The following is a 22,894-nucleotide window of genomic DNA, read 5'->3' on the forward strand; positions in this document are numbered from 1 at the left end:
GGTAAAAAGTCTACTCAAGTATTGAGTAACTGATCAAGTTATCAATCATTTAATATTTAAAATTACATCATCAGATGGGCTAAAAATATAAAGTTATAAATATAAAGTGGAAATTTTTGTATTTTAAGGACAAAAATCACAATAATTCATATAAGTAACAAAAAAACAACAAAATCAGGCAAAAGAAAAATTTTTCCAGATCAGTTTCTTTCAATATAAAAGTTAAATAAAAAACTGCAGGTGTGTGTCTGTTTGGTGAATTTTTGGTTAAAACATCTTTGTTTTTCATCAGTGGGTAGAAAATCCAGAAATTTACTCAATAGTAAAATACTTCATAAGATTACTCAAGCAAAAGTAAAAAATAAAGTACAGAATAGTAAAATACTCCTGAAAGTACATTTTTTCTAAAAAAAAAAAGTTACTCAACTAAATGTAATTGAGTAAATGTAACTAGTTACTATAAACTAGTTAATCACCGATGTAATGGTGAGAAGGTTACATAAACTCATCATGTTAATTTGAGGTTTTGAATGGTTGTGTTTCAGTTATTCAATTTCAACATACAACTTCAGTCATTTAAAAGCCAGAATTAAACAGGGTTAGCTAAAATTAGCGCTGAAATACGGCGCTTCATATTGAAAGGATAATTACCAACCGTTACCGGAGCGCAAAGGTAGATAGCCGTTAATGTAACTGAAGAATAACTGCCGCTAACGGCTCAATATATATATATTCCTGAAGGCCCCTTAGCTGCCCAACAAGGTGCCTGATGTAAAAGACTAAGTTCAGCATTGACCTAAACAAACAAAGGAATTTGTAACACAGATTTTCTAAAATATAGTCCTATATTTTAAAATGTGTACTTCACCACATTACTTCTTGGCTTTTGATATTTCTGGCCTCTCTCACAAATTGGTAAACCTCATTTACTGCCTGAATGTATTTAACCACAATAATAATTATACTTAGTTCTGTGCTTTGTAGTTTAATCATCCCACCTCTGACAAGGCTGTTCCCTTTGTGTAAATTTCAGATGACTTATTTATTTTTTTTTCTTTCTGTCTCTGTGAAACTCAAAAAGAGTGGTTCAGGTCTTTTAGCAGTCGGACAGTGAGGTCACAGATAACTAGATCCATCTGTTGGAGTCAGAGAGACGCGTGAGGAGAAACAGTCGAGGGCCTGTCTGGAACAGATCAAACACATACAACCATGTGAAAACTGTAACAGGATCAGGGGGTTTAGAGGAGGTAAAATAGTGTCAGTCTTTGGATGGTCTGGGTAGGTAATGTAGACCGGAGCTTATTGCTTTAACAGAGCTCCTGACCTCATCTTACTGTGGTCAAAACACCAGCTGTGGCAAAAGTGTGCGTCATTGGTAGGCGAGATGTGTACAGGTTAGCTTTATAACCTTAAAAGGTACAGTGTTGGCGTTACTATCAATGTGAAGAATACTCCTGGTATTGGAAACTGGCAATACTGGAAGCAAAAACCCTAACTGGATTCTGGAATATCTAAGCATACTTACCTTTCTGATAGGAAAGCCAAACCTTAAAGCTGCAGTATGCAACTTTTGTAAAAAATATTTTCTTTACACATTGCTAGTTATCATTTCTCTTGATGACAAACGGTTTTTCTGTAATGGTAAGTGCTTCTCTGCCATTGGCCTGTTTAGCAACGCATTCACAAAGATTATTGACAGCGCTCAGACCCTCCTCGTGGCTCCTATTGCATTTCTTAAGACGGAAATAGTAGCTCAGGGAAGAGGAGGGGGAGATTTATTTTTTCACAGATTGCCTGTGCTGTATTACATTGTCACAATATGGTGACAGTTTTAACAAAATAAACAAACTTTTTTTATCAAACAGAATTTGCGTACTGCAGCTTTAATATTTTCCTCATCAGTATAGTTTTCTTGATTAAAAAGCTTTCTGAAGTTTTCCACCTTGTTTCTTTGGGACTTTTTCAGTCATTTTCCAGCTAGTTACGATACCAGACAAAGATAGCACGAGAAATAATGAGAATGTTAACAGAAAGATAAAAAGAAAAGATGTCAGAACCAAAATTAACCATGTAATTACATGGCAAATTAACAGATATGAGGAAATGAGGGATGAATTTCTGGATAAAAATGGCTGAAAAAGCAAGAAAAGTCTAAAAAAAACTCTAAAAGAAAAGTGTGAAGAATTGTTTTATGAAACTGCTTCAACCTGCAGCAGAAAAATACATCTGGTTGGGAGGAAAATGTAAATAAACAAGTTATGATTGCAAAGTTTTACACAGTACACGGTTTTTAATTGGAGACTTTTACCAAAGTTTCATAGGCAGCTAGAAAACATATTTGGAGATACAATTTTTTGCAAACTACTAAATTAATAATGCGGTCACAAAATGAGTTAAACATGACATTTGGGCCCTACTAATTATGCTTATTTTCAGCTCTGCAGCATAATTTTAATTTGTAGTCTTCAGTATCTTGTGTCATACATTTCTCCTACTCTGTGGCACTTTTGTTTACTCTAAACACTCTCACCTACTTTGAGCAGCAGTCTGTCCGATCTTACTCTAATGAAGCTCAACAATGAATCTAAGATGTGGCTACATCGTAAACCACACCACCCCATACCAGAACACGAGCCAATAAATCTGATTTGTAATATGGTGTTTGTAGGTCAAAAAAGGGAAGAGCTAACAAAGGGAGAGTATCTTCCCTCAACTATTTATCAAGTGTTGTTTAAATCAGAAAAAACATCTACTAACTCAGTTCCTCTATTTGTTGTTTTTCCTGTTTAGGAAGAAATTGAAGCTCAGATGAAGGCCGATAAAATCAAGCTTGCTCTGGAGAAGCTAAAGGAAGCCAAAGTGAAAAAGGTAAGACATGTAAACTTCAACTCCACATATTCTGCTCTGATCTGACTGAGCTGCATTAAAGATGCAGAGAGTTATGGAGGACGGAAAATGCCTTCTGTTCCAACACAGCATGTAGTAGTTTCCTCTCCTTCTGGCCTGACAGAGGAGCCATCAATCACATTAATAGATGGGTAGCCAGCATCCTGCTCTGGATCATTCTGTACATGGACACTTAATCATCTTCAAAGTGGCACAAAAGCACCAAAACAGAGTCTTGGATGTAAAGCTGTGCATCGGACAAAAGTAAAGCCTAAGTATTTGACCTGACAAAGCTATCCACTTGCTATAGTTTCAATGCTGTCTTGAGATAATTTAAACGTTATCTATTGACTTTTGGCTACTTTTCATCTACTTCCACATGGAAGCTCAATAAATTCAGCATGTCCACTTTTATAGGCACATATAAGCCTCAGTTTTGATGTATTTCCAGTGGCTTCAGCAGATGTTTCTGTGGTCAGAAATTCAGATTTATCCCTCAGCAAACCAATGCTGCTACCACCAAACTTCAAGGTTCAAACTGTACAATATTCACATGTTTGAAAGGAGATTTATTCAAATATTCCTCTTATCGTTGTGGGAAAATGGTTTAATCTTTGCCTCTTCTGCAAAGACATTTGATTTGGTCACCAACACAGCTGGAAAGTTTGTTGGCTCCTTCCCATTCCTTGATGTTCCAACTGTGTCTGGTTTATTGCAGACTTTGTTAGTAAACTGACAAAGACTACTAACAGTCATTTTATCCAATCTTTTGAGCCCACTGGTTGGAACTTGGACACGGTTGGGTCTCAAACTAAGGAAGCCTAGCATTGCTAGTTTTGCATGAACAATAGAAATCCAGACACAATTTTTCAGTAGTTTCTCGCAGATCTTTCTGTGGTCTGGTCTTTTTTCAGTTTTAGATACAAACCCTCGTCTCTGAGAATGTTTGTGATATAGGATATTATTCAACCACATGGTGAGGCTGTATTTTGGTACAGATTGAAAAACCCAAGCAAACTGGGATCTTATTAATCTTAAACTTGATAAAATCTACAAAAGCCAATATGTGTATGACAACAGTCCTCAGTCTTCCAGAAATGGACTTCTTTCCATATGGCAGGAAGTGTCAATTCTCTGGCCTAGATAAAAATAAATCCCAGTCAGCGTTCTGTCTGAGGACCTAAAATTACATGCAGACATTTGACTGGAATTACTGAAGTGCTGATGCTCCCAAGTTTTATTAAAGCTAACATTATGAAGCAGAAACAATCATTTGGGTACATAACATGTTATTAAACTGGTCAACAAGCTGCATGTACTTAAAGGTTGGATTTAGTCTTACTTAGGGAGTCTGCTGCTGTCCACATTATAGCTGAGACCTTTAGTCTACAAAATGAACATGTAAATGTATATCAGCAGATATTAAACATGCTTCTATCGTATTTAGTCAGACCTCGTATTTAGAATACCTTGCAGCAAGCGGGTAGGAAATTACATTTATTTCATGGTAAAAAAAAAAAAAAGCACCAATCCACAGAAATGCTGATTATTTCTTTGACTAGTCAGCGTGTCTGGTGCCAGTGTGGCTGACTTGGAGTGATGTAAAACCAAAAACAATCAGTAGTGGTATTAATCACCTGTCTACCACTGGCAACAGTACATTGTAGCAAAAATTACGGTGGCCCAACAGGGCCAACAACAAAAGCCACTGTGGAAGTTATCCTAAAATGGGAGCTATGCTAAAATGGAAGCTATGCTAAAACAGAGGTTATGCTAAAATGGAAGCTATGCTAAAACAGAGGTTATGCTAAAATGCCACAGTGGAAGTTATACTGAAATGCTAAAACAGAAGCCATGCTAAAAATGGAAGCTATGCTAAAATGACAATTATCCTAAAATGAAAGCTATGCTACCACAGAAGCTAATGCTATAACAGAAATAATGCTAAAACAGAAATTATCCTGAAATAGAAGCCATACTACAATGGAAGCTAATGCTACATGAGACATAATGTTAAAATGGAAGCTATGCTAAAGCTGTAGTTATGGGATAGCTTCCATTTCAGCATAACTTTAATTTTAGCATAAGTTTCATCTTAGCATATGATCAAATGGAAGTTGTGGTAAAACTGAATTTATACTAAAAGGTAAAATACAATAAACTTGCTAATGTAACTCACATTTTAGCATAACTTCCTTTTTAGCATAATTTCCATTGTGGCTTTTGCATTTTGTTGACCTCTCTGGTTTACCATAGATTTTCAATACTGATGGTAAAAAACATGATGTTTGTTTGAAGCCTGGCTATAGCTTAGCTTTGACTTAGCTGTAGCAAATTAAACATTTTCGTTTTTGACAGCTGGTGGTGAAGGTGGTCATGAACGATGGCAGCTCCAAGACTCTGATGGTTGATGAGAGGCAAACCGTGAGGGAGGTTCTGGACAACTTGTTTGAGAAGACTCATTGTGACTGCAACGTAGACTGGAGTCTGTGTGAAACCAACCACGAGCTGCAGCTTGGTGAGTTCCTAAAATGCCACCATCAGGTGATGTCACAACGCTATCATGGTCTGTGCAAAGACACGAGAGATGGAAGTGGCAAAAATAAACCAAACTCATGTGATAAAGCGTTTAAAATAAGCAATGAACTGGTATGCACCAAGCAAAAACAAGTGGTAAAATATAGTTTAACTTGATTATGCTACAAAAACACAAACTCTTACCAACCATTTTTGTCTAGTTTTTAGTGCAAATATCTGAGTACACTCCTGTCAAGGAGTCCTTGTTGTGTGTGAATGTGTTTTGTTTTGGACCACACAAAGCTTTAAAGGAGTTTATCCTCTACCTTTGGAAGAAAATCTTTCTGTTTTACAGCCATACATTGCAAAAACATAAAATCTTACCAAGTATTTTCGCCTACTTTCCAGTGCAAATATCTTGAAACAAGACAAAACTCATGTTAGAGGATAAGCAGGAAATTAAATACAAAGAGTATGGGGGAAAAGTAGTGGGGTGTCCAGAATGATGAACTCTGATGCAAATCCTCCCAACGAGCACAGTGAAATTACTAAATTAGTTTTTTCTTTTCATTATTTTAGAGTTTTTGTACACTGCAAAAACACAAAATCCCATCAAGTATTTTATCCAATTTCTAGACTAGAGCAAACGTCTTATAGAATATTATAGAAAACTAACTTCCAGTAACTTTACAGCAAGATAGAGGAGCTTGTTTTAAGTAAATAATTCCTGAATCTTAATGATAAAATACTTGTTTCATTGGCAGATTATTTCACTTATAATTCTTCCCATGTTCTCTATGTTGCTGAAATGTTACTTGTAAGTTAGTTAGTGTGACCAAGTGGATTCAATTTGACATCCTTTTAATGTCAGTCATCTCCATCTGTCTAAAATAGGATCCTCATGATCTCAGTTGCGTTAGCTAAATTCACCAACGTCACATTATCCAGCCATGTGCTACTATGTTGCTTTAAGTCCATCAGGAAATGCTGCATGCAGCTTTATTTTAGCAGTTCCTGAAACTCCTCATGCAATGTGACGTGAGGTGAACACAATGCAGTATTGAATTTTTGCAGTAGTGGATGGACTCATGACATGTGCTAATATTAACTGTAGCATGAAGATTGTGGTTAAAAAGTTCACACTCCCACACAGAGTTAAAATTAAGCTTCTCTTGTTGAAGGAGCTGAATGTTAACTTTGGTTTGTTCATGTTAAAATGGGTAGCAGCCGTTAAAGAAAATCCTTTTTATGAACTTTTTTTGTGGGAAAACAAAGACATTTTTATTGGCTTTGGACTTTCACCACAGAAAAACTGTTTCATTTTTTTAAAGAAATCTCCACTGTTGGCTTATGTACATGGGAGAACAAAGATTTAGGGTCCCGCGCATTACAACCTGCGAAAAATAATGCATCAAAAATATCCACATATTTCCCAGTCGACATTGTCTTGTATTTTATTAACTTCACATTCTAATATACTAATTAAAATGGGTTTAATTTATATATCGGTTCATACAAATGAACTTCCTGGTGCCATGTTTAATTCCTAACAGGAAGTTTTGGTTGTTTTGAAGCGATCTGATTGGCTGATGTAGATTTTAGCTTAGTGCCACACTGCCCCCTATGGGTTTGGCATGTTCAAAACAACGCTCAGTGGTTCATGTGGATAAAAACTTTTCTGAAACCAATATGATTTTTGTTTTTATAAAGACTCAACTACATGTGCATTTCCTTCCCTTTAAGTTTGTTTGCTAATTTATTTGTGCTGCAAGTACGAGGTGACGACCTTTGCCCTACTTTTATATCCACAGCTGTGTGACAGATTCCCATTTCCACCATGACTTATAAGCAAAGAAAACATCCTTTGTAGCTGCTGTGACTGATGAGCACGAGGACATGAGTTGTGTTTTCTGTCATCGTTGACTAACCTACAACTCAAAGTAAAAAAAAAACAAAACATGTAGATGATTTTTAAACGTCTGCAAACCTTGAGATTGTTACACCATCTCTGCTGACCTTTAATCTTTACCGAGATAAAGTTGGGTCGAGTCAGGCCCAATAAACACCCACTGAGCTTAACAGCAACACCTCTTCAAACAAATCTGCTACTCCAAAACGTCGCCATGTGCTCGCCAGTCGCACCAGTGAGCTGAAGTTCAAAGGGACCTCTGCTCTTAGCAGTTCATTCCCCTGCAGCTAACGTAACGATCGCAGCCGCCAAACTGTAGTCTGAAACCGTGGCAGCAATTTTATGTAATGCCTAGCTTTTCCCCAGCTGGTAACCTGTAATTAAAGACAGTGGTAAAACTGCGTTCAACTGCCAACTGTGATGGAAATTTGAAAGACTGAGTCAGTGGGTGGGCAAGAGGGGAAAAAGGAAGTATGTTCATGTGTTTTTAGAGTTTAAAGCCGCTAAATGTCCTCCAGGAAAATTTAAAAAGTAGCATTTTATTCTTATTTTGGGCCATTTTAAGCTGCAGCTGGTTAAAAGGATTTGTAAAACATGTTTGGAGTACTGTTAAGTGTAAAAATGTAAAATATTTGTCAAATTACACAAAAAGAGGTAAGCTAACTTTTTAACAGAATATTTTATGTATCGAGAAATGTGGTTGTTCTTTATTGGCATTGAGTGGCTTATTGTACAGGTATGCAACAAAAACTAAATGTGTTCCTCAAGGCTCCGTTCTCGGGCCACTTCGTACCATAAATGATTGTTTTTGGTACCAAAAAGCAAAGCTAGCAGTCTGCATTCAACTAGACACCCAGATAAAACAACAAGCTAATGCTAACATTATTTTGTTATGGGTTTATATAAATAGAGGAGTCTTGAGCTTACTAAATTATGTTTTTATGAAGTTTTATGATTCAAAAGGGACATTTTAGAGCCATCATTGTGTTTAACTCTAATTTTAAGAATTGTTTTGATTCTTCAGTGCGTTTTTGTTTTGACAGAACGGACATTTGAGGACCACGAGAACCTGGTGGAGCCGCTCCTTGCCTGGACGAGGGACAGCGAAAACAAAGTCCTTTTCCAGGAGAGAAAAGATAAATTTGAGGTTTTCAAAAACCCACAGGTTGGTCCTGTCATTGCTTTAAAGAAAATACCAGGTTTCAGCTCTTTGTACTTAGTATGATATCGTACAAGTCCTGGACATTTGTGCAAATCCCTCTCTGGAAAAAAAGGCATTTTTCTTTGTTGAATTATGATATATCCGCAGGCTGACCCTTTTCTTTAATGTCGTAGCTGCAGTATATCAGACGCAACAGCCAAAGAGATCTTGGCATGTTTGTTGTTATAATGGGACAATTTACAATCTCAGAGAGTTTAATGGATTCAGTCTGTTGGCAGAGACAAATAGTCCGGCTGGAGCAGCGCCGAGGCGCTCCATCATTCACTCCGACGAAAGAGACAGAACATCTCTGTTCATTTACATTTTTTCTGACAAGTGCGTCCAAACAGATTTTCCTTCCGGGGATTTTCCAGCCATCAGCAGATAGACTCTGAAAGGAGCTCTAGAAACAGAAAGACGGGAAAGTGAAATGCTTTTTCTTTCATGGATGAGCTGTATGTTTGAACAAAATAATGGCTTAATAATGACATCACAAAGTCAAGAGGTGATTTATGGAAGCGTTTAGAGTCCAGGAAGTGGAGCTGTGAGCCGATTTTTTATCTTTAATTTAGCGTGCAAACTTGCCAAGGTTTGTTAAACTTTCCACAGCCTACATGAGAAGAGTAAAAGACACTGATCTACTGTCGTGTCTATGGTATATCTTCTCACACTTTAATGTTTTATACATTTTATCGTCAGACCATCAGATGTCCTGAATAATTTAATGTTTGAATAAAAAAAAAAGCTTTCCCTCTTGCTAAATCATCAAGTAACTGATAAAATTTATCGTTTTTTGATCAAATTTTAATATTTACACCAAACTTGACAATGGTTTGTCATGTAGAAATTACTTTTTCAGATTGGTTTTCCCTTAAACATCACATGAAACTGTTTTGTTTCAGGTTACCTTGGATATTTAAAGTTTCTTTAACAATCTGAAACATTTAAGCATTAAAAAAGGAAAAAACAGAAGAAATATGTATAAACTTAGCATATTAGAGGTTTCTAAACCTCCACAACCGGTGACAGTCTTAAGCTTGATTCTTAAACCAACTTTCTTCCTGACTTTCAGAACTTTTATCTCTGGAAAAAGGATAAGAAAACTCTCAAAGACATGAAAGACAAAGACAAGGAATTGTTGGTGCAGGTAAGTAAATAAAATTTCCCGCGTGTCGGTAGCTAGATGTTGTTTCGCCGTCTCAGATTGCTTCATAACGTTTTTGGTTGTGCAGGAGAACTTCTGTGGAACGTCGATCATCGTTCCCGACCTGGAAGGAGTTCTGCACCTCAAAGAAGACGGAAAAAAGTCGTGGAAGCAGCGACTTTTTCAGCTCCGAGCCTCAGGAATTTATTACGTTCCCAAAGGAAAAACCAAGGTAAAGAGACGAGGATGATCAGCCTGATCAAATGGTACCATATTTCAGTGGTTCTGATGTTTCTTAAAGCGATACCAACCTATTTATTACTGGTTTTACGGGCCAACAGGACATCCATTACGTTGTACATGAGGATGTAACTTATAACAATACATTTTATAATTTATCTGCCAATAGAACTGGAACTTTTTCATCAATATTAAGGAAGTATTTACTTAAAACAAGCCTCTAAATCTTGCTGCAATTTTACTTTTAAATTAATTTGTTTGATTTCAAGTGGACTGAGATATTTGCACTGGAAGCTACTTGGTAAGATTTTGTGTTTTTGCAGTGTACGGCTGTAAAACAGAAACATCTTCTTCCAAAGCTTTGTGTGGCCAGTTGGCACCAAAACAAAACACATTCACACACAAGAATGACTCCACGAGAGGAAGATTTAACCTTTGGAGCGGCCTAGTCAAAGCCCATAGTCAAAGTTGGCAGAAAACATGTGGGGTGAACACCAGAGAGTGTTGCATCCCTTGGATGGTTCAGTGAAAATGTCTATCTTGTTTCCAGTCGTCCCGCGATCTGATCTGCTTCGTCCAGTTCGACAACGTAAACGTTTACTACGGCAAAGACGTCAAGAACAGATACAAGGCCCCGACTGACTTCTGCTTCGTTCTGAAGGTGAGTTCGTCTCTGCGGATGCTAGCAACACCACGTTGAGGTCTGGCAGCTGTTTGCCTGACGGAGAAGCTGAGATGCAATAAATACTTTAATTTGAAGAAGTGAAAGTAGACATTTTAATCCAGTTTATCTGAAAGCTGTAAAGAAGGGTTAGTTTTGTTTAGCACTTCCTTGTACTTTTTTTTAGACCTTATTATTATAACTAATAAGCAGATGCATGAGAGTAAATATAGCAGGAGTGTAAACGGAAACATGCTAACAGAATAAATATGAGCCGTTGGATGATTTTTTAACAGTTAAAAGGGATGTGCAACTCTTTTCTCTCTAATCTCAGAAATTAATCTTTCCAAAGATTTTTCTTTGAAAATCTTTACTTTATTTAGCCAACTTCAGTAAAAAGTACACTGCTTATGAGTAACTCAGTGAATAGCAACAGAAAACAAAAAACAGGGCAAGTAAGACAAAGAAATACTTAATATTTTACACTTTAGGAAGAGTTAAATTTGTTTGCAAATTTATTGTAAGGCCTCACATCAGAGGAAATATCTGCCTTTATTTTGTTTTGAAAAGGGATTAAATTTCTGCTAAAATAACTCAAAAACAGAATGTTTCTAGAAAAAACTAATACATTTCCTAGTTTGAAAAGTAAAAAAAAATCCTAGTAAAAAATATGAAAGTTTGAGATTAATCTCAGATATATTCTACAAAAAATTTGAGAATTTCTGAGTAAAACATTTTTGAATTTTGAAAGTCAGAAATTTCCTTGTTTTTTTCCTAGAAAATTTCTCACACGTATCTCAAAATTTCAGACTTTTTTCTAGAAAATGTTTGACTTTTCAAAGAAAAAACTAACCTGAAAAATTCCTGTTTGATCTATTAGAAAATTTCTAGTGAAAACAAGCTCAGAAAATTTCCATTTTTTTTTTAACTTTTGAAACTTGGTAGTTTCTGAGTTTTTTATAGAAAATTTCAGAGAATATCAAAATTTGCAGCAATTGAAATCCTTTTTTATATATCTACAACGACCCTATTACACGGTTGGAGAAAAGTGATAATTGTCTATTTAGAAAATGACAATCAACATAACTTCTAAACTTCAACTTTAAGTAAAAACTTTTAAATGTTTGTGTGGTGAAATTCCTGATGCATAATGTGTGGCGAATAGAACTGACTAGTTATTTGATATTGTTGACATTGCTGGTAAAATATAATTAGACTTAGTTATTTTAAGTTACACAAATAAGTAAAATGCAATTGATAGATAATAACAGTTTTATAAAATCAACATTTCTCATATTTATTTTGTAAATATTAATTTTAATTTCACACTTTTTTGAGTGTGTGTTCTCTTGAACAGCTGAAAAGACGCCAAGCATGAACTTTTAAATCAGTAACAAATATATTGTGAATTTTTCTGCAGCATCCTCAGATCCAGAAAGAGTCTCAGTACATCAAATATCTTTGCTGTGACGACGCTTGGACCATGAACCTCTGGGTGACCGGCATACGGATCGCTAAGGTGCCAACTGATCTACGCTACGTTCAAAGACTTATTTCAATAAAACTCAGGTGTTTTACAGCAGCGATTCGTCTCTTTTCCAGTACGGCGCGTCGCTGCATGAAAACTTCAAAACGGCAGAGAGGAAGGCCGCTGTCAGCGCCGCCGTGTGGACGAACCGCAGCACTCCGTCCAGCTCCAGCCCTTCAACGCCGTCACCAACCATCAGAGGTACGGCGGCTCGCAGGCTTTATTTAGCTGTGATGTCATTTCCCCCAGTCGACTCACGTTTCTGTTTCCTGCAGCCAAAACAGCAACGCAAGCTAATGGCCACGCCCCCAAACCGCAGCCTGGACCGCCGCACCAGGTAAACTAATCACCTGAAGAAGAAACTCTGAGGGTTTCACTATACACTCACAGTCAGGAAGTTTTATTAACATCCTTCCTTCAGTACTTCCTTCCTTTGTGCCCTTTATTCCTATTTTTGTGTCCTTCCTTCCTTCCCTCCTTCCTTCCTCTTGGCGCTGTGAATCAGCCTGATGACGGAGAAACAACTCGTTATAGGAAACTGTCATTTTATTGGTGGCTATGCTAACTAGCCTTCAGATTCACAACATGCTCTGCTGGAGAGGATGATTGTCAGCGCTAAGACCCGCCTCTTGGCTCTGATTGGTTGCTTCTATGTAGGACTGGGAGACAGTAGAGGAGCTTGAACTTTTTCTCATACCAAATTGTCACAACATGGTGACAGTTTTAATAAATATGTAAATGGATATATTTTCTTAAAGTTTCATGCTGCAGATTTAAATATGTCTTCCTGGTGGAAATCTTCCATTAATTCTTTCTGTTTTTTTCAGGGCATCGGTAATCTCCCTGCTCCTCCCCCTCTGAACGAGATCCTCCCTCCTCCTCCTCCTGAGCCCGTCCTTCCTCCTCCACCGCCGTCGCTGGCCTCCAAGCCTCCACTCAGCAACTTCCCCCCTCCTCCGCTCTCCATGGACGGCCTCCCTCCTCCGCCGCCGCCTCCACCCATGGACAACTTCTCTGAAGACCCTCCAGACTTCCTTCCTCCTCCTCCGCCTCCTACCAGCTACAGCTCACTTCCTCCTCCTCCGGCTCCGGCTCCGGCGGCTAATTTTGGTGGAAACATCAACAAATCTCTTCCCCCTCCGCCTCCAAATCCAGAGTTTCTACCTCCACCTCCACCTGATCCGGTGTTCGTAGCATCAGGTGCTCCTCCCCCGCCTCCACCTCCGCCTCCTCCTGCTGCTGTTTCCGCTCCACGACCTGCAGCACAGCAGAAGAAGATGCCTCCAGCTCCTCCGAAGAGGACAACACCAACGCTGCAAGGCGGTGGCGGCGGTGGCGGGGACTTTATGTCAGAACTGATGTCAGCCATGAGGAAGCGTACTGATCAGTAGCTCCAGATGGAAAAAATACAAAATAAATAATTTTACTCCAGATGATTACAATAGAGATTAATACTAGGGATGCAAACAATTCATTAACTGTCAATTAGATTAAAATTAGGTCTAACAGATTCACTAATAATGTCTTAGATATTCAGTTAGCGTTGTAGTTTGGCCGCCATCCAACAGAGGGCGCCGTTGGCCACCATCCTTAAGCGGAGCCGTTGATACAGAATTAAAGATGGCGGCTATTTTAGAAGGGGGGAAGAGAAACGGTCCAGACAGAGTCCGTTGTGGGATCTTAAAACAGGTTTAATGATTAAATGCACTTTATGCAGTTCTGTTTTGAAATATAAACCGATTATAATAAATATAACAAAACAGGAACTTAAGAGGTTCCCGTTGAGTTGTATTTTAAATAAGTTTAATAATGTGAGAAACCTCAATTTTCTGCTTATTCAGTCAGTATTTAAGACAGCTGACACAAAATATTAAAATTAATTTAAATAAGTCAGTGTATCATGAAAAATGTAGCCCTTTATAGAATGGAAAAATGCTCAGCCCTTTTTATTTAAGAGAAAACTCATCAATTCATCATTTGATAAGATTAATATGGTTTCATTTCTGCATCCAGTCACTGTACTTTTCTTGAACATTATTTTTAAAATAGTAATTTGAAGTAAATCCATAAAGGTTGAAAATTTGTGTTAACAGAGGATAATGTAATAATAAAGCTTTACAGATACTTTTATGTAAAGAAATGTGTATATATTTGCATTGACTGTAAATACTGCAGAAAGACATTCCTTCTGTCTGTTTGGAGGTTTTATTGTTACAGCCATGACTAAGAGTTTTGGCCCAAGTGTGTTTTACAAACTTTGAAATGTTAGTTTTGTGTCTTGACAGTTCACTGCATGCAATGGATCACTGTTAAAAGCTTTATTAAATTAAATTTTGATAACAAAAAAGCAATTTCCACTGTGTTTTTCCATAAAATACTTAAATGTGATTAGAAAATATGTGGAAAAAAGTGTTTTTTCTGTTCTGAGTAACTGTAAAACATAAAGTACTATTTTACATGCGTAAAATTAAAGTCAAAATGTGTTTTCAAAACATAAATCTGGGATAAAGCTGAAAAATGGGGGCAATAATTTAATATCTTTCTGTCTTGCTTTTAATAATGTTGGTAATTTTGGTTTTTACAGCTGATAACATCAGATTGATGGTTTTTATTATTTGGTCTATTAATTGTAAGCGACAACCATCAAATTAATTAAAATAAATATCACACTGTGTGTAATTAACACAAGTGTCACGAATTGCTGAAATAAATTATTTCTTCAATGCTATTCTAATTTATTAGGGTATTTCTACTCATGAAGAACAGCTGACCTTTAACCTTTTAGCCCACAGAGGAAGTCTTGCTGCTTAGTCCACCTCTGCTGCAGTCTTGTGTAACAAACGGAGATGGCAGGATGCGATGCAGCAGCGCCGCCTGGTGGTAACCAGAGGAAAAGACGATCAAGGCGCTGCAGCGTGGCTGATATTGGAGAACAGGTTCATCTTCCTGAAAAATCATTCTCTGCTTTTCTGATTTCCCGGAAAACTAAGGTACAACATTTCCAAAAAATATTTTCCATTGAGTATCCGGGAAAAAAAAAGTTGCTTACAAGAATGAACACGCAAATCGCACGGGGCAAGATGCAGTGTGCACACCACGCCTGCAGGGCGCAGTGAAACTTTGTCCCAATTGTTCTTTCTGGCCTGATTTACAGGTCCGAAATTTTCCATGTAAAGTTTTTGTGGAAGGACAAAGTACGATTTTCTTTAAAAATTGTGTCAAGTGATCTAATTTTTTAAGAAGCTTATTTTAGCAGTTTATGAGCTGTAAACAAGTCATAAAAATTAATTGACTGTCTTCAGTCTGACTGGACTTGACCTGTTTTGCAAAAACAGAACTGCCAAATAATATTTCAGTTTTTTAGATGTGTGGAGGCAGTGATGTTATGACTAGAAAATGCCACAAATCCTCCAAAAGTATCAGAAATTAAATCTCAAAAAGTTTAATTTTGTCCAAGACACATGGTGAGGCCTAAATTCGACTCTTAAATGATCATATAAACAAAGGGTGTCCAAAGTATGGACGGACAGTCATTTCCAGTTCTCTAAAGGATTTTTGCCAGATAAATTTTAGATAAATAATGTCTTCTAAAAAAATAGATTCCTATTTATTGACGCTTTTTGTATTCATCTTAATTTTAACTGCAGTCACAAACATTGGACTGCTTCTTCTGAAAAGCAAATTTTACTTCTCAAATAAGATAATCAACCCCACAAATTTAGAAACTGTACAATGATTTATAGATTTGTTTTCTACAAATATCCAACTATTTTCTTAGGTTTAATGAATTGATAAAAGACATATACCATACTTTTCAGATTTGTGGCTTACAAATGTGGGAAATCCTGCACCATCCAACATTTTCCTTCCACTTTACAATAATACCCTGAGGTCAATCACATATAATTCCAATAAAACCCAACTGGTTTCTCTTGTAACCAGAGAAAAAATATAGTATGAAAAGTATAACATTTTTATATTTTTATTTTCTGTTATTCATTGGTTTATTTGACTCTAATTTGTAGGAGGATGGAAGGGGTAATTTACCATTTTAATACTTATTGTTTTATCCCTAAAGGAAATTAAATATTGTAATATTTCATATTGTTTAAGTATCTTCAAAAGATGCAATTATTCAATTGAAACTACTAAAATCTGCATTTGTTAATAAATCTATATTTGTGAAAAAATATTGCTTCTTAACATTTTTGGCAGCGTTAATAAGAAACAATGCAGAAAGGTTGAACACTGATGCTAACTTTAACGGCTAGCCGCACAGCAACTAGTCGGATCCCAAACACTGGTATACTTCCTGGAAGTAAAGCCACAAAAACACGTTTTACTGCGTTAATTTATATACGTAAAATAGTCATTATACTTCAGTTTTTCTAAGAAAAACAAATATTTTATAGAAATGGTCCCTATCTTTAGTAACTCACTATATCCGGTGTCCACTCTTATTTTGAAACGTTGTGCTAACCGATGTCCCGCTCGCTGTGTTCCGTTTCCGCCATATCATGCAACCGGTTCCCCCCCTCCTGCGCACGCTGCGGGCTGGGAAGCATCATGGCGGGGTCTTGGTGGATGTGCTGCCGGAGGTTGAAAGGGGGCTTTACGACCTCCGGTTTAACCGAAACGCTGCGGTGTTTTAGCGGACAGTCCGCGTACTCCTCTGCATCCCCTACGGCTAGGCCGTCCTGGAGCTCCGCACCGGGGAAGGAGGTGAGTTTGTACCTGACAGGAAGTGCTGTCAAACCCAGGAAGGTCATTGAGACAGCCCGGTCCCTCTTCAGCGGTGGTTCCGATCCTCAAGTTAATGCCGTTTCCTTAAGGATTTTATCACATTTTGTTTGCAAAAATAATCTACCTGATTTCTGATTGAATGTCCCGAATGAGTATTGACTTGTTGCAGGTGATTTTAAAAATATAATAATCTCAGCATTATTTTCCACCTGTGGAAATAAATATTAAGACCCTTACTCTAATCTGTCTGTTTAATTATAATCCTCTTTTCATTCATTCATTCATTTAACATAGAAGCACATAAGATACTTCTGAGACCTCAGGATAAATTATTTTTTAAACTTGCATATCTAAATACTTTAAAATAACTGAAATAAATATAACTTTTGATTCTTTTATAAACCACTAAGGTATAAAACAATTAAACATGAACTGATAAACTTTTTATCAGACCAATGCCAGTTTGATTTATTTCTGATGAGTTGCTGATAATTTTAGGGTTACAAACATCCCTTTTAAAATATTATTTAATTTAATAATTTGATTCAAGAAGTGAATCTGGGTTTTATTTATATTCATTGCACAAGTGTTAATTTGGATTGTTGTGGCTCACATTTAGTAAAATTCAAACATAAGTTTCCCAGGAAATTTAGTTATAAGTCCAGTAAAAAAGACAATTTAAATACAGAAATTATCTTTCTTTTTCTACCTTATTTACTTCCTTTCACTTAACTTTCCAACTTCAATGAGACATTTAACTCTGTTTATAAACGTGAATCCCAAATAAAACCATAATTTTATTTCAGCAATTCAATTAAAACATAATTTAGATCAGTCATTACACACAGATATATTTTCAAGACATAATTTCTGTTACTATTGACAAAAATTAACAAAGATTAACTGACACCAGTTAAAATATTTTTTTAATCAAGCTGTCCTTCCACTAAACTATCCATTAATATTCTTAGATTCAACACACATCCCATAGAGTTTAAGATATAGCTGTTATTTTTAATTGCCATATAAATCATGTTTCTACTATGTTTGCTAACTTTCAGAGGCCACTGTTTCCTGCACAAATCCACTCCAAAGCTCTTAACCTGAATCCCTCTTTACTCAGGTGAGTTGTGCCGCTGAAGCATCACTTCTTCGTTTTGTTTACGTTTGTGAAGTTGGTGTGTTTTTCTCTTCACAGACACCGCTCTAGTTCGCTGTATCCGACGCTACGGTATTGCGGCTGCAGGACGATGCACAGCGACGCAAAGCTGAGGGACCCTTTTACGTTAGCGCAGAAAGACCTGACGAGTTTATATGACGACATTAAAAAGGTGAGCCGATGAGTTTAGCATCTAATTTAGAGAAAATAATGGAATAATAAATAGTAATGAACTTAAATGTTTACCACAACATTTCGCAATACTGTTTGTTGCGTCATCTTTAGCTAACTGTATGACTGTCACAGCAATTAAAGCTCCACAAGCACTAATACTGCGCTTAAAAAGCATTCCTGTTTTGTAATATGGTTCTGTAAAAAGCATATTGCAGATGAAGTGAATTTTATTTTCAGATGTATTGATGCTTTTATTAAACCGACAGTGAAGAAAATAGTAAAATTATCTATCCTGAAAGCAAGGAAAGTTTTAGAGGGTTTTAAACATAATTAACAATAAATTAGAACTCTTATAATCAGAGATGTATCACAATAAATGATAAATGCGCACCACTAATGGTACATTTAAATTCATTCATAATCCCAGAATTAAACGGATTGAAACCAATCATTTTATTTAACTGGCAGCACTTTTCAGTCAGAGGCCTCTGTAGAGTAGCTGCAAGACTGACTGCTGCTGAAGATTCTTCCTATCCTTTCCGTCTATGATGAGTTTTTGAAGATACTTGGATGTCACAAAAGGAAACATTTAGTTTCCTTTTGTGACAAAGTATTTTGTGTTTTTAAGTGTCTAATGGAACCGTAACGTCTCTTGTTGTATCTAACAGGAACTGTTTGTGGCTAAAACTGAGCTAAAGTACCTCTGCGATTACTATTTTGATGGTCGGGGCAAAGCGATCCGACCGATCATTGTCATCCTGATGGCTCGGGCCATGAACATCCACAGCAACAGAGCCGGGTAACATAGGCACTCACTCCTGCATTCTGAATGTCTTTAAATATTATTTTCTGAGGGTCTTTTTTGCTGTGTAGTTTAAAAACATTCATTGAAGCTTAGTGGAAAGTCACAGGTTGTACTTTACCTTGTAATAAATCCATTTATGAGGCATAAAAGTGTGATTTTATTTTATTTTCTCTCCTCTGCTTCCTGCAGGGATCTGCTCCCGGGTCAAAGGACGATAGCGATGATTTCTGAAATGATTCACACCGCCAGCCTGGTGCACGACGACGTGATCGACGGATCCGATGAGCGAAGGGGGAAGAAGTCGATCAACGACGTGTGGGGGGAAAGAAAGGTACGACTTCAGGGAACTTGACTGTTATTTCTTGCCCCCTTTCCTCTTGTTTCTTTCATCATTACCCCCTTCTATACTTCCTTCTTTCTCTCCATCCATTCTCTATCTTTATGTCACACGTGAATTTAATATTCTTATGCTTAAAAATCATAAGATTTTAAAGAGGAATGAATACCTGAACTTAGCTTTTTGTCCCTTCCAGGCCATCTTAGCCGGGGACTTCATCCTCTCAGCAGCCACCATGGCACTGGCTCGCATCGGGAACAGCGCCGTGGTGAAGGTCGTCTCCCAGGTCATCGAGGATCTGGTGCGAGGTATGTCCAAAACGCTCCACATCTTCGTCGTTTCGACGGTTTCTGCTCACTTCCTGTTTTTGTTTGTTTTCCTTGCAGGCGAGTTCATGCAGCTCGGCTCCAAGGAGAACGAGAATGAGCGATTCAAACACTACCTGGAGAAAACCTACAAGAAGACGGCGAGTCTGATGGCACACAGCTGTAAAGCAGTATGTACGTTCAATAAATCAATCAATAAATCAAGTTTATTTGTATAGCACATTTCAGCAATGAGGTAATTCAAAGAGCTTTACATCATACAAACATCATATAGTCAACAATTGTGAAAACCAGTAGAAAACATATTTATCATCATTAAAATGATAAATTCACATCAAAATATTGATCAATGTTCCAGTTATTATGAATCAAAAGGAATTTTAAACAGGTGGGTTTTTAGTCTTATTTAAAGGAACTCAGTGTTTTGGCTGTTTTGCAGTTTTCTGGAAGTTTGTTCAGACCAGAATCAGAAGACTTGAGAGGTCTGGAAGGTTGATACAACAACGGCAGATCTTCAGTATATTGTGATGCTAAGCTGTTCAGTGATTTATAAACAAACAGCAGAATTTTAAAATCTAAAAACAAAAACAAACCATCATTCTCCTACCACTTCCTGTTGTTATATTCTGCGTTTCCACCAGTAGCAACATCCAGTTGTGGATCACGTGACTCGTGTGATGCGAAAAAAGTGCTGAAACTTTTTACTGAAATTGGTGTGTTTCTGTAAAGTTAATTTAATTTTGTAATTTCAATTTATGCAATTTTATGGTTTATGGAAACACAGTAATCAGTGCGACTGAAGATAAAGGCATGGATGTATCTTTCTGCAGTGTTAGTTCTTTAACAATAGAAATGTTTTTCAGGTGACAGAAGGCCGACTTTGTAGCCATGTTTATGTGGCTGTGAAGGTTCACACTCAGATTTCGGGCTGGATTGATTGTTTCTGTGCAGTGATTCTAGGTCCAAAGATAATAACTTCAGTTTTGTTTCTGTTAAGCACTTGTTTGTTCAGAGTCACCAGGTGACATCATAATGTAGAGCTGAGTATCATCTGCGTAGCTATGGCAACTAATCTTGTTTCCTGTGATAACCTGATCACATTGATGCGGAGACTGAGGGAAATCTGTTTTTCTGTTTCCCACTGATTGTTGTCTGTTTTTGTTCATCTCAAGGTTTCCATTCTGGTGAACTCTGACCCGGAAGTCCATGAAATAGCGTACCAGTACGGGAAGAATGTCGGCATCGCCTTTCAGGTAATCAATACTCCAATTTTGAAGAGTTAAACGTGAAAAAGTCGGGTTCTGATGTGTGGTTTTCGCAGCTGGTGGACGATGTGTTGGACTTCACGTCGGGCGCCGAGCAGCTGGGGAAACCAGCAGCCGCCGACCTGAAACTGGGTCTGGCAACCGGGCCAGTTCTGTTCGCTTGTCAGCAGGTGAGGCAGCAGAAAGCAGTTTCCATTTAAAGAACAGTCAGCGAATTAGAATGGGCATTCTTTAATTTTTTTTAAAACTTGTTTCTAGTTTCCTGAGCTTCACGCCATGATCATGCGACGCTTCAGCTCCAAAGGAGACGTAGATCGTGCCTGGCAGTACGTCCTCCAGGTAGGATGGTGAAAAGTTCAGAAAGTGATACATTAAAGAAATAAAACAACTTCCCTTACTAAAACCTTTATAAAAAAGTAGCTTTCCAAACATTTTCCGCCCTCATTTTTGGTAATTTACAGCCGATTTAATAGATTTTCATTTTATTACACAAAATACGAATGCAGATCATTTTATTTTTTTCCAGTTTTGATTGTTTTATAACGGATATTTTTCCCAGTACATAAGAAAGAAAACTGATTATGGACGCCACATTGATCCAAGTTTTCATGGATCAATGTGGCGTCCATGTATGTTGATACTTTGAACCATCACAAGATAAATGGATAGATTCATTTTTTTCATGCTATATTTGCACTTAATTTCCACAAAGAATGACCTTAAAAGTACAGTAATATTATTTTAGTTCAGTTTTTCTATTAGGTTGGACTCTGCTTTTAAAAAAAATATTTTACATCATTTTACATCCCACAAAAGGAAAAACTTAGTTTTAAAAGTTTACTGTGAGAAAACTACATTTTATGTTCAGTCAGTATTTTATACACCTGACAAAATGTAAACATTTTTAATTAAGCATATTATGAAAAAATGTAGCCCTTTGTCATGGAAAGACGGTTGGTCCTTTTTAAATGGCAAAACTCAGGTTTTAAGAAAATGGCCGCCAATCAATTAAACGTCAATGATCGATAAGATCATTAGTTAGATTAACCCATTGATCGTTAACTTACAACAATAATCAGGTTTATTTCCTGTTCCAGAGTGACGGCGTACAGCAGACTACTTACTTGGCGCGGCGATACTGCGAGGAAGCCATCCGACAGATCAGCCGTCTCCGGCCGTCTCCGGAGAGGGACGCCCTCATCCGGCTCACGGAGATCGTCCTCAGCAGGGACAAGTGACGCTCCCGCAGGGCGGCCATCTCTCTTTTCAGGCAGCTAAATGTACAACAAACTTGCCCTGCTGCCATGTGGGACAAAAACATTGATGGAGGTTGGATTGGAGCGATTTGTTGGCTCGCAACGTCTAAAATATGTACAAAGTTAAGAGTCACTTTATCTGTGGTGGAGAGGGCAAGTGATTTGTGGAGGCGATGTCAGAGGAAAAGTGCACCTCAGACTTAAACCTTCGTCTTGTACTGTAACCAACGGCCTCACACGCCTCAAAGAAGTACGTTTGAGCCGCGGAGGATGCTGGGGGAAAAAAAATCTTTAATTCCAAAACGTGATGGAATCGTCGTCATTGTCTGGATGCGACATCTTCGGATCCGTCCAAACCTCAAAGGCCAAACTGTGTCTGTATGCGTGTTTTACACTCTGAACTTTTCTTAAGTGTCCTGTAACAACATAAGGCCTTACCACGGCAATGACAGTGTCTCAATAAACCAACTGCTTACGTTTCGGGTTTGTTTTTTATCTCGCCTGATTGGAAAAAAAAAACCTCCCTCTTAATCAACGGTTGGCTTCGTGAATGCTGAAGTTTTAACGGTTGTCCGTGACGTACGTAATGCGCCAAGTCGGAGCTATGAAGCTTACCGGAAATTGCCTTAGCCGTAAGCAAACCTCCTCCACTGCGAAAAAAGAAGTGCTGAGCAGAACATTGTGGCTGTTGAAGTTAATTATTTAGTAGTGTGACCAACGCGGAATGAACGGCTTCGTTCACT

The 22,894-nt window shown here is 37.5% G+C and overlaps 2 protein-coding genes and 1 long non-coding RNA gene across 5 annotated transcripts in view; 2 read left to right on the top strand and 1 right to left on the bottom strand.

Moving 5' to 3' along the window:
- Positions 1-13,861, top strand: part of apbb1ip (amyloid beta (A4) precursor protein-binding, family B, member 1 interacting protein) — a 28,234-nt gene extending 14,373 nt beyond the window's left edge. For all 3 annotated transcript variants that reach the window (XM_015038473.1, XM_015038483.1, XM_015038489.1), the window contains 10 exons: positions 2,791-2,868; positions 5,245-5,404; positions 8,356-8,477; positions 9,586-9,660; positions 9,746-9,889; positions 10,448-10,558; positions 11,979-12,077; positions 12,161-12,287; positions 12,362-12,423; positions 12,914-13,861. In XM_015038473.1, coding sequence (XP_014893959.1) covers positions 2,791-2,868; positions 5,245-5,404; positions 8,356-8,477; positions 9,586-9,660; positions 9,746-9,889; positions 10,448-10,558; positions 11,979-12,077; positions 12,161-12,287; positions 12,362-12,423; positions 12,914-13,477 — 1,542 coding nt within the window. In that variant the 3' untranslated portion in view covers positions 13,478-13,861. The remainder of the gene's footprint in view (positions 1-2,790; positions 2,869-5,244; positions 5,405-8,355; positions 8,478-9,585; positions 9,661-9,745; positions 9,890-10,447; positions 10,559-11,978; positions 12,078-12,160; positions 12,288-12,361; positions 12,424-12,913) is intronic.
- On the bottom strand, positions 514-22,105 carry LOC106951252 (uncharacterized). Its single transcript, XR_001425784.1, has 3 exons — positions 22,020-22,105; positions 14,858-14,960; positions 514-1,179 (listed from the first exon to the last, which is right to left on the bottom strand). It is a non-coding gene; the product is annotated as an uncharacterized LOC106951252 (long non-coding RNA).
- Positions 16,571-22,631, top strand: pdss1 (prenyl (decaprenyl) diphosphate synthase, subunit 1). Its single transcript, XM_015038646.1, has 11 exons — positions 16,571-16,808; positions 17,891-17,952; positions 18,028-18,160; positions 18,831-18,961; positions 19,157-19,298; positions 19,501-19,612; positions 19,691-19,800; positions 20,803-20,883; positions 20,952-21,065; positions 21,154-21,234; positions 21,993-22,631. The coding sequence occupies exons 1-11, from the start codon at positions 16,653-16,655 to the stop codon at positions 22,131-22,133; spliced, it is 1,263 nt and encodes a 420-aa protein (XP_014894132.1). The 5' UTR covers positions 16,571-16,652; the 3' UTR covers positions 22,134-22,631.
- The last annotated feature ends 263 nt before the right edge of the window (positions 22,632-22,894 follow it).

This window comes from Poecilia latipinna, unplaced genomic scaffold, assembly GCF_001443285.1.
Source record: "Poecilia latipinna isolate Pla-1442-1.1 unplaced genomic scaffold, P_latipinna-1.0 Scaffold26, whole genome shotgun sequence".
NCBI classification, from domain to species: domain Eukaryota; kingdom Metazoa; phylum Chordata; class Actinopteri; order Cyprinodontiformes; family Poeciliidae; genus Poecilia; species Poecilia latipinna.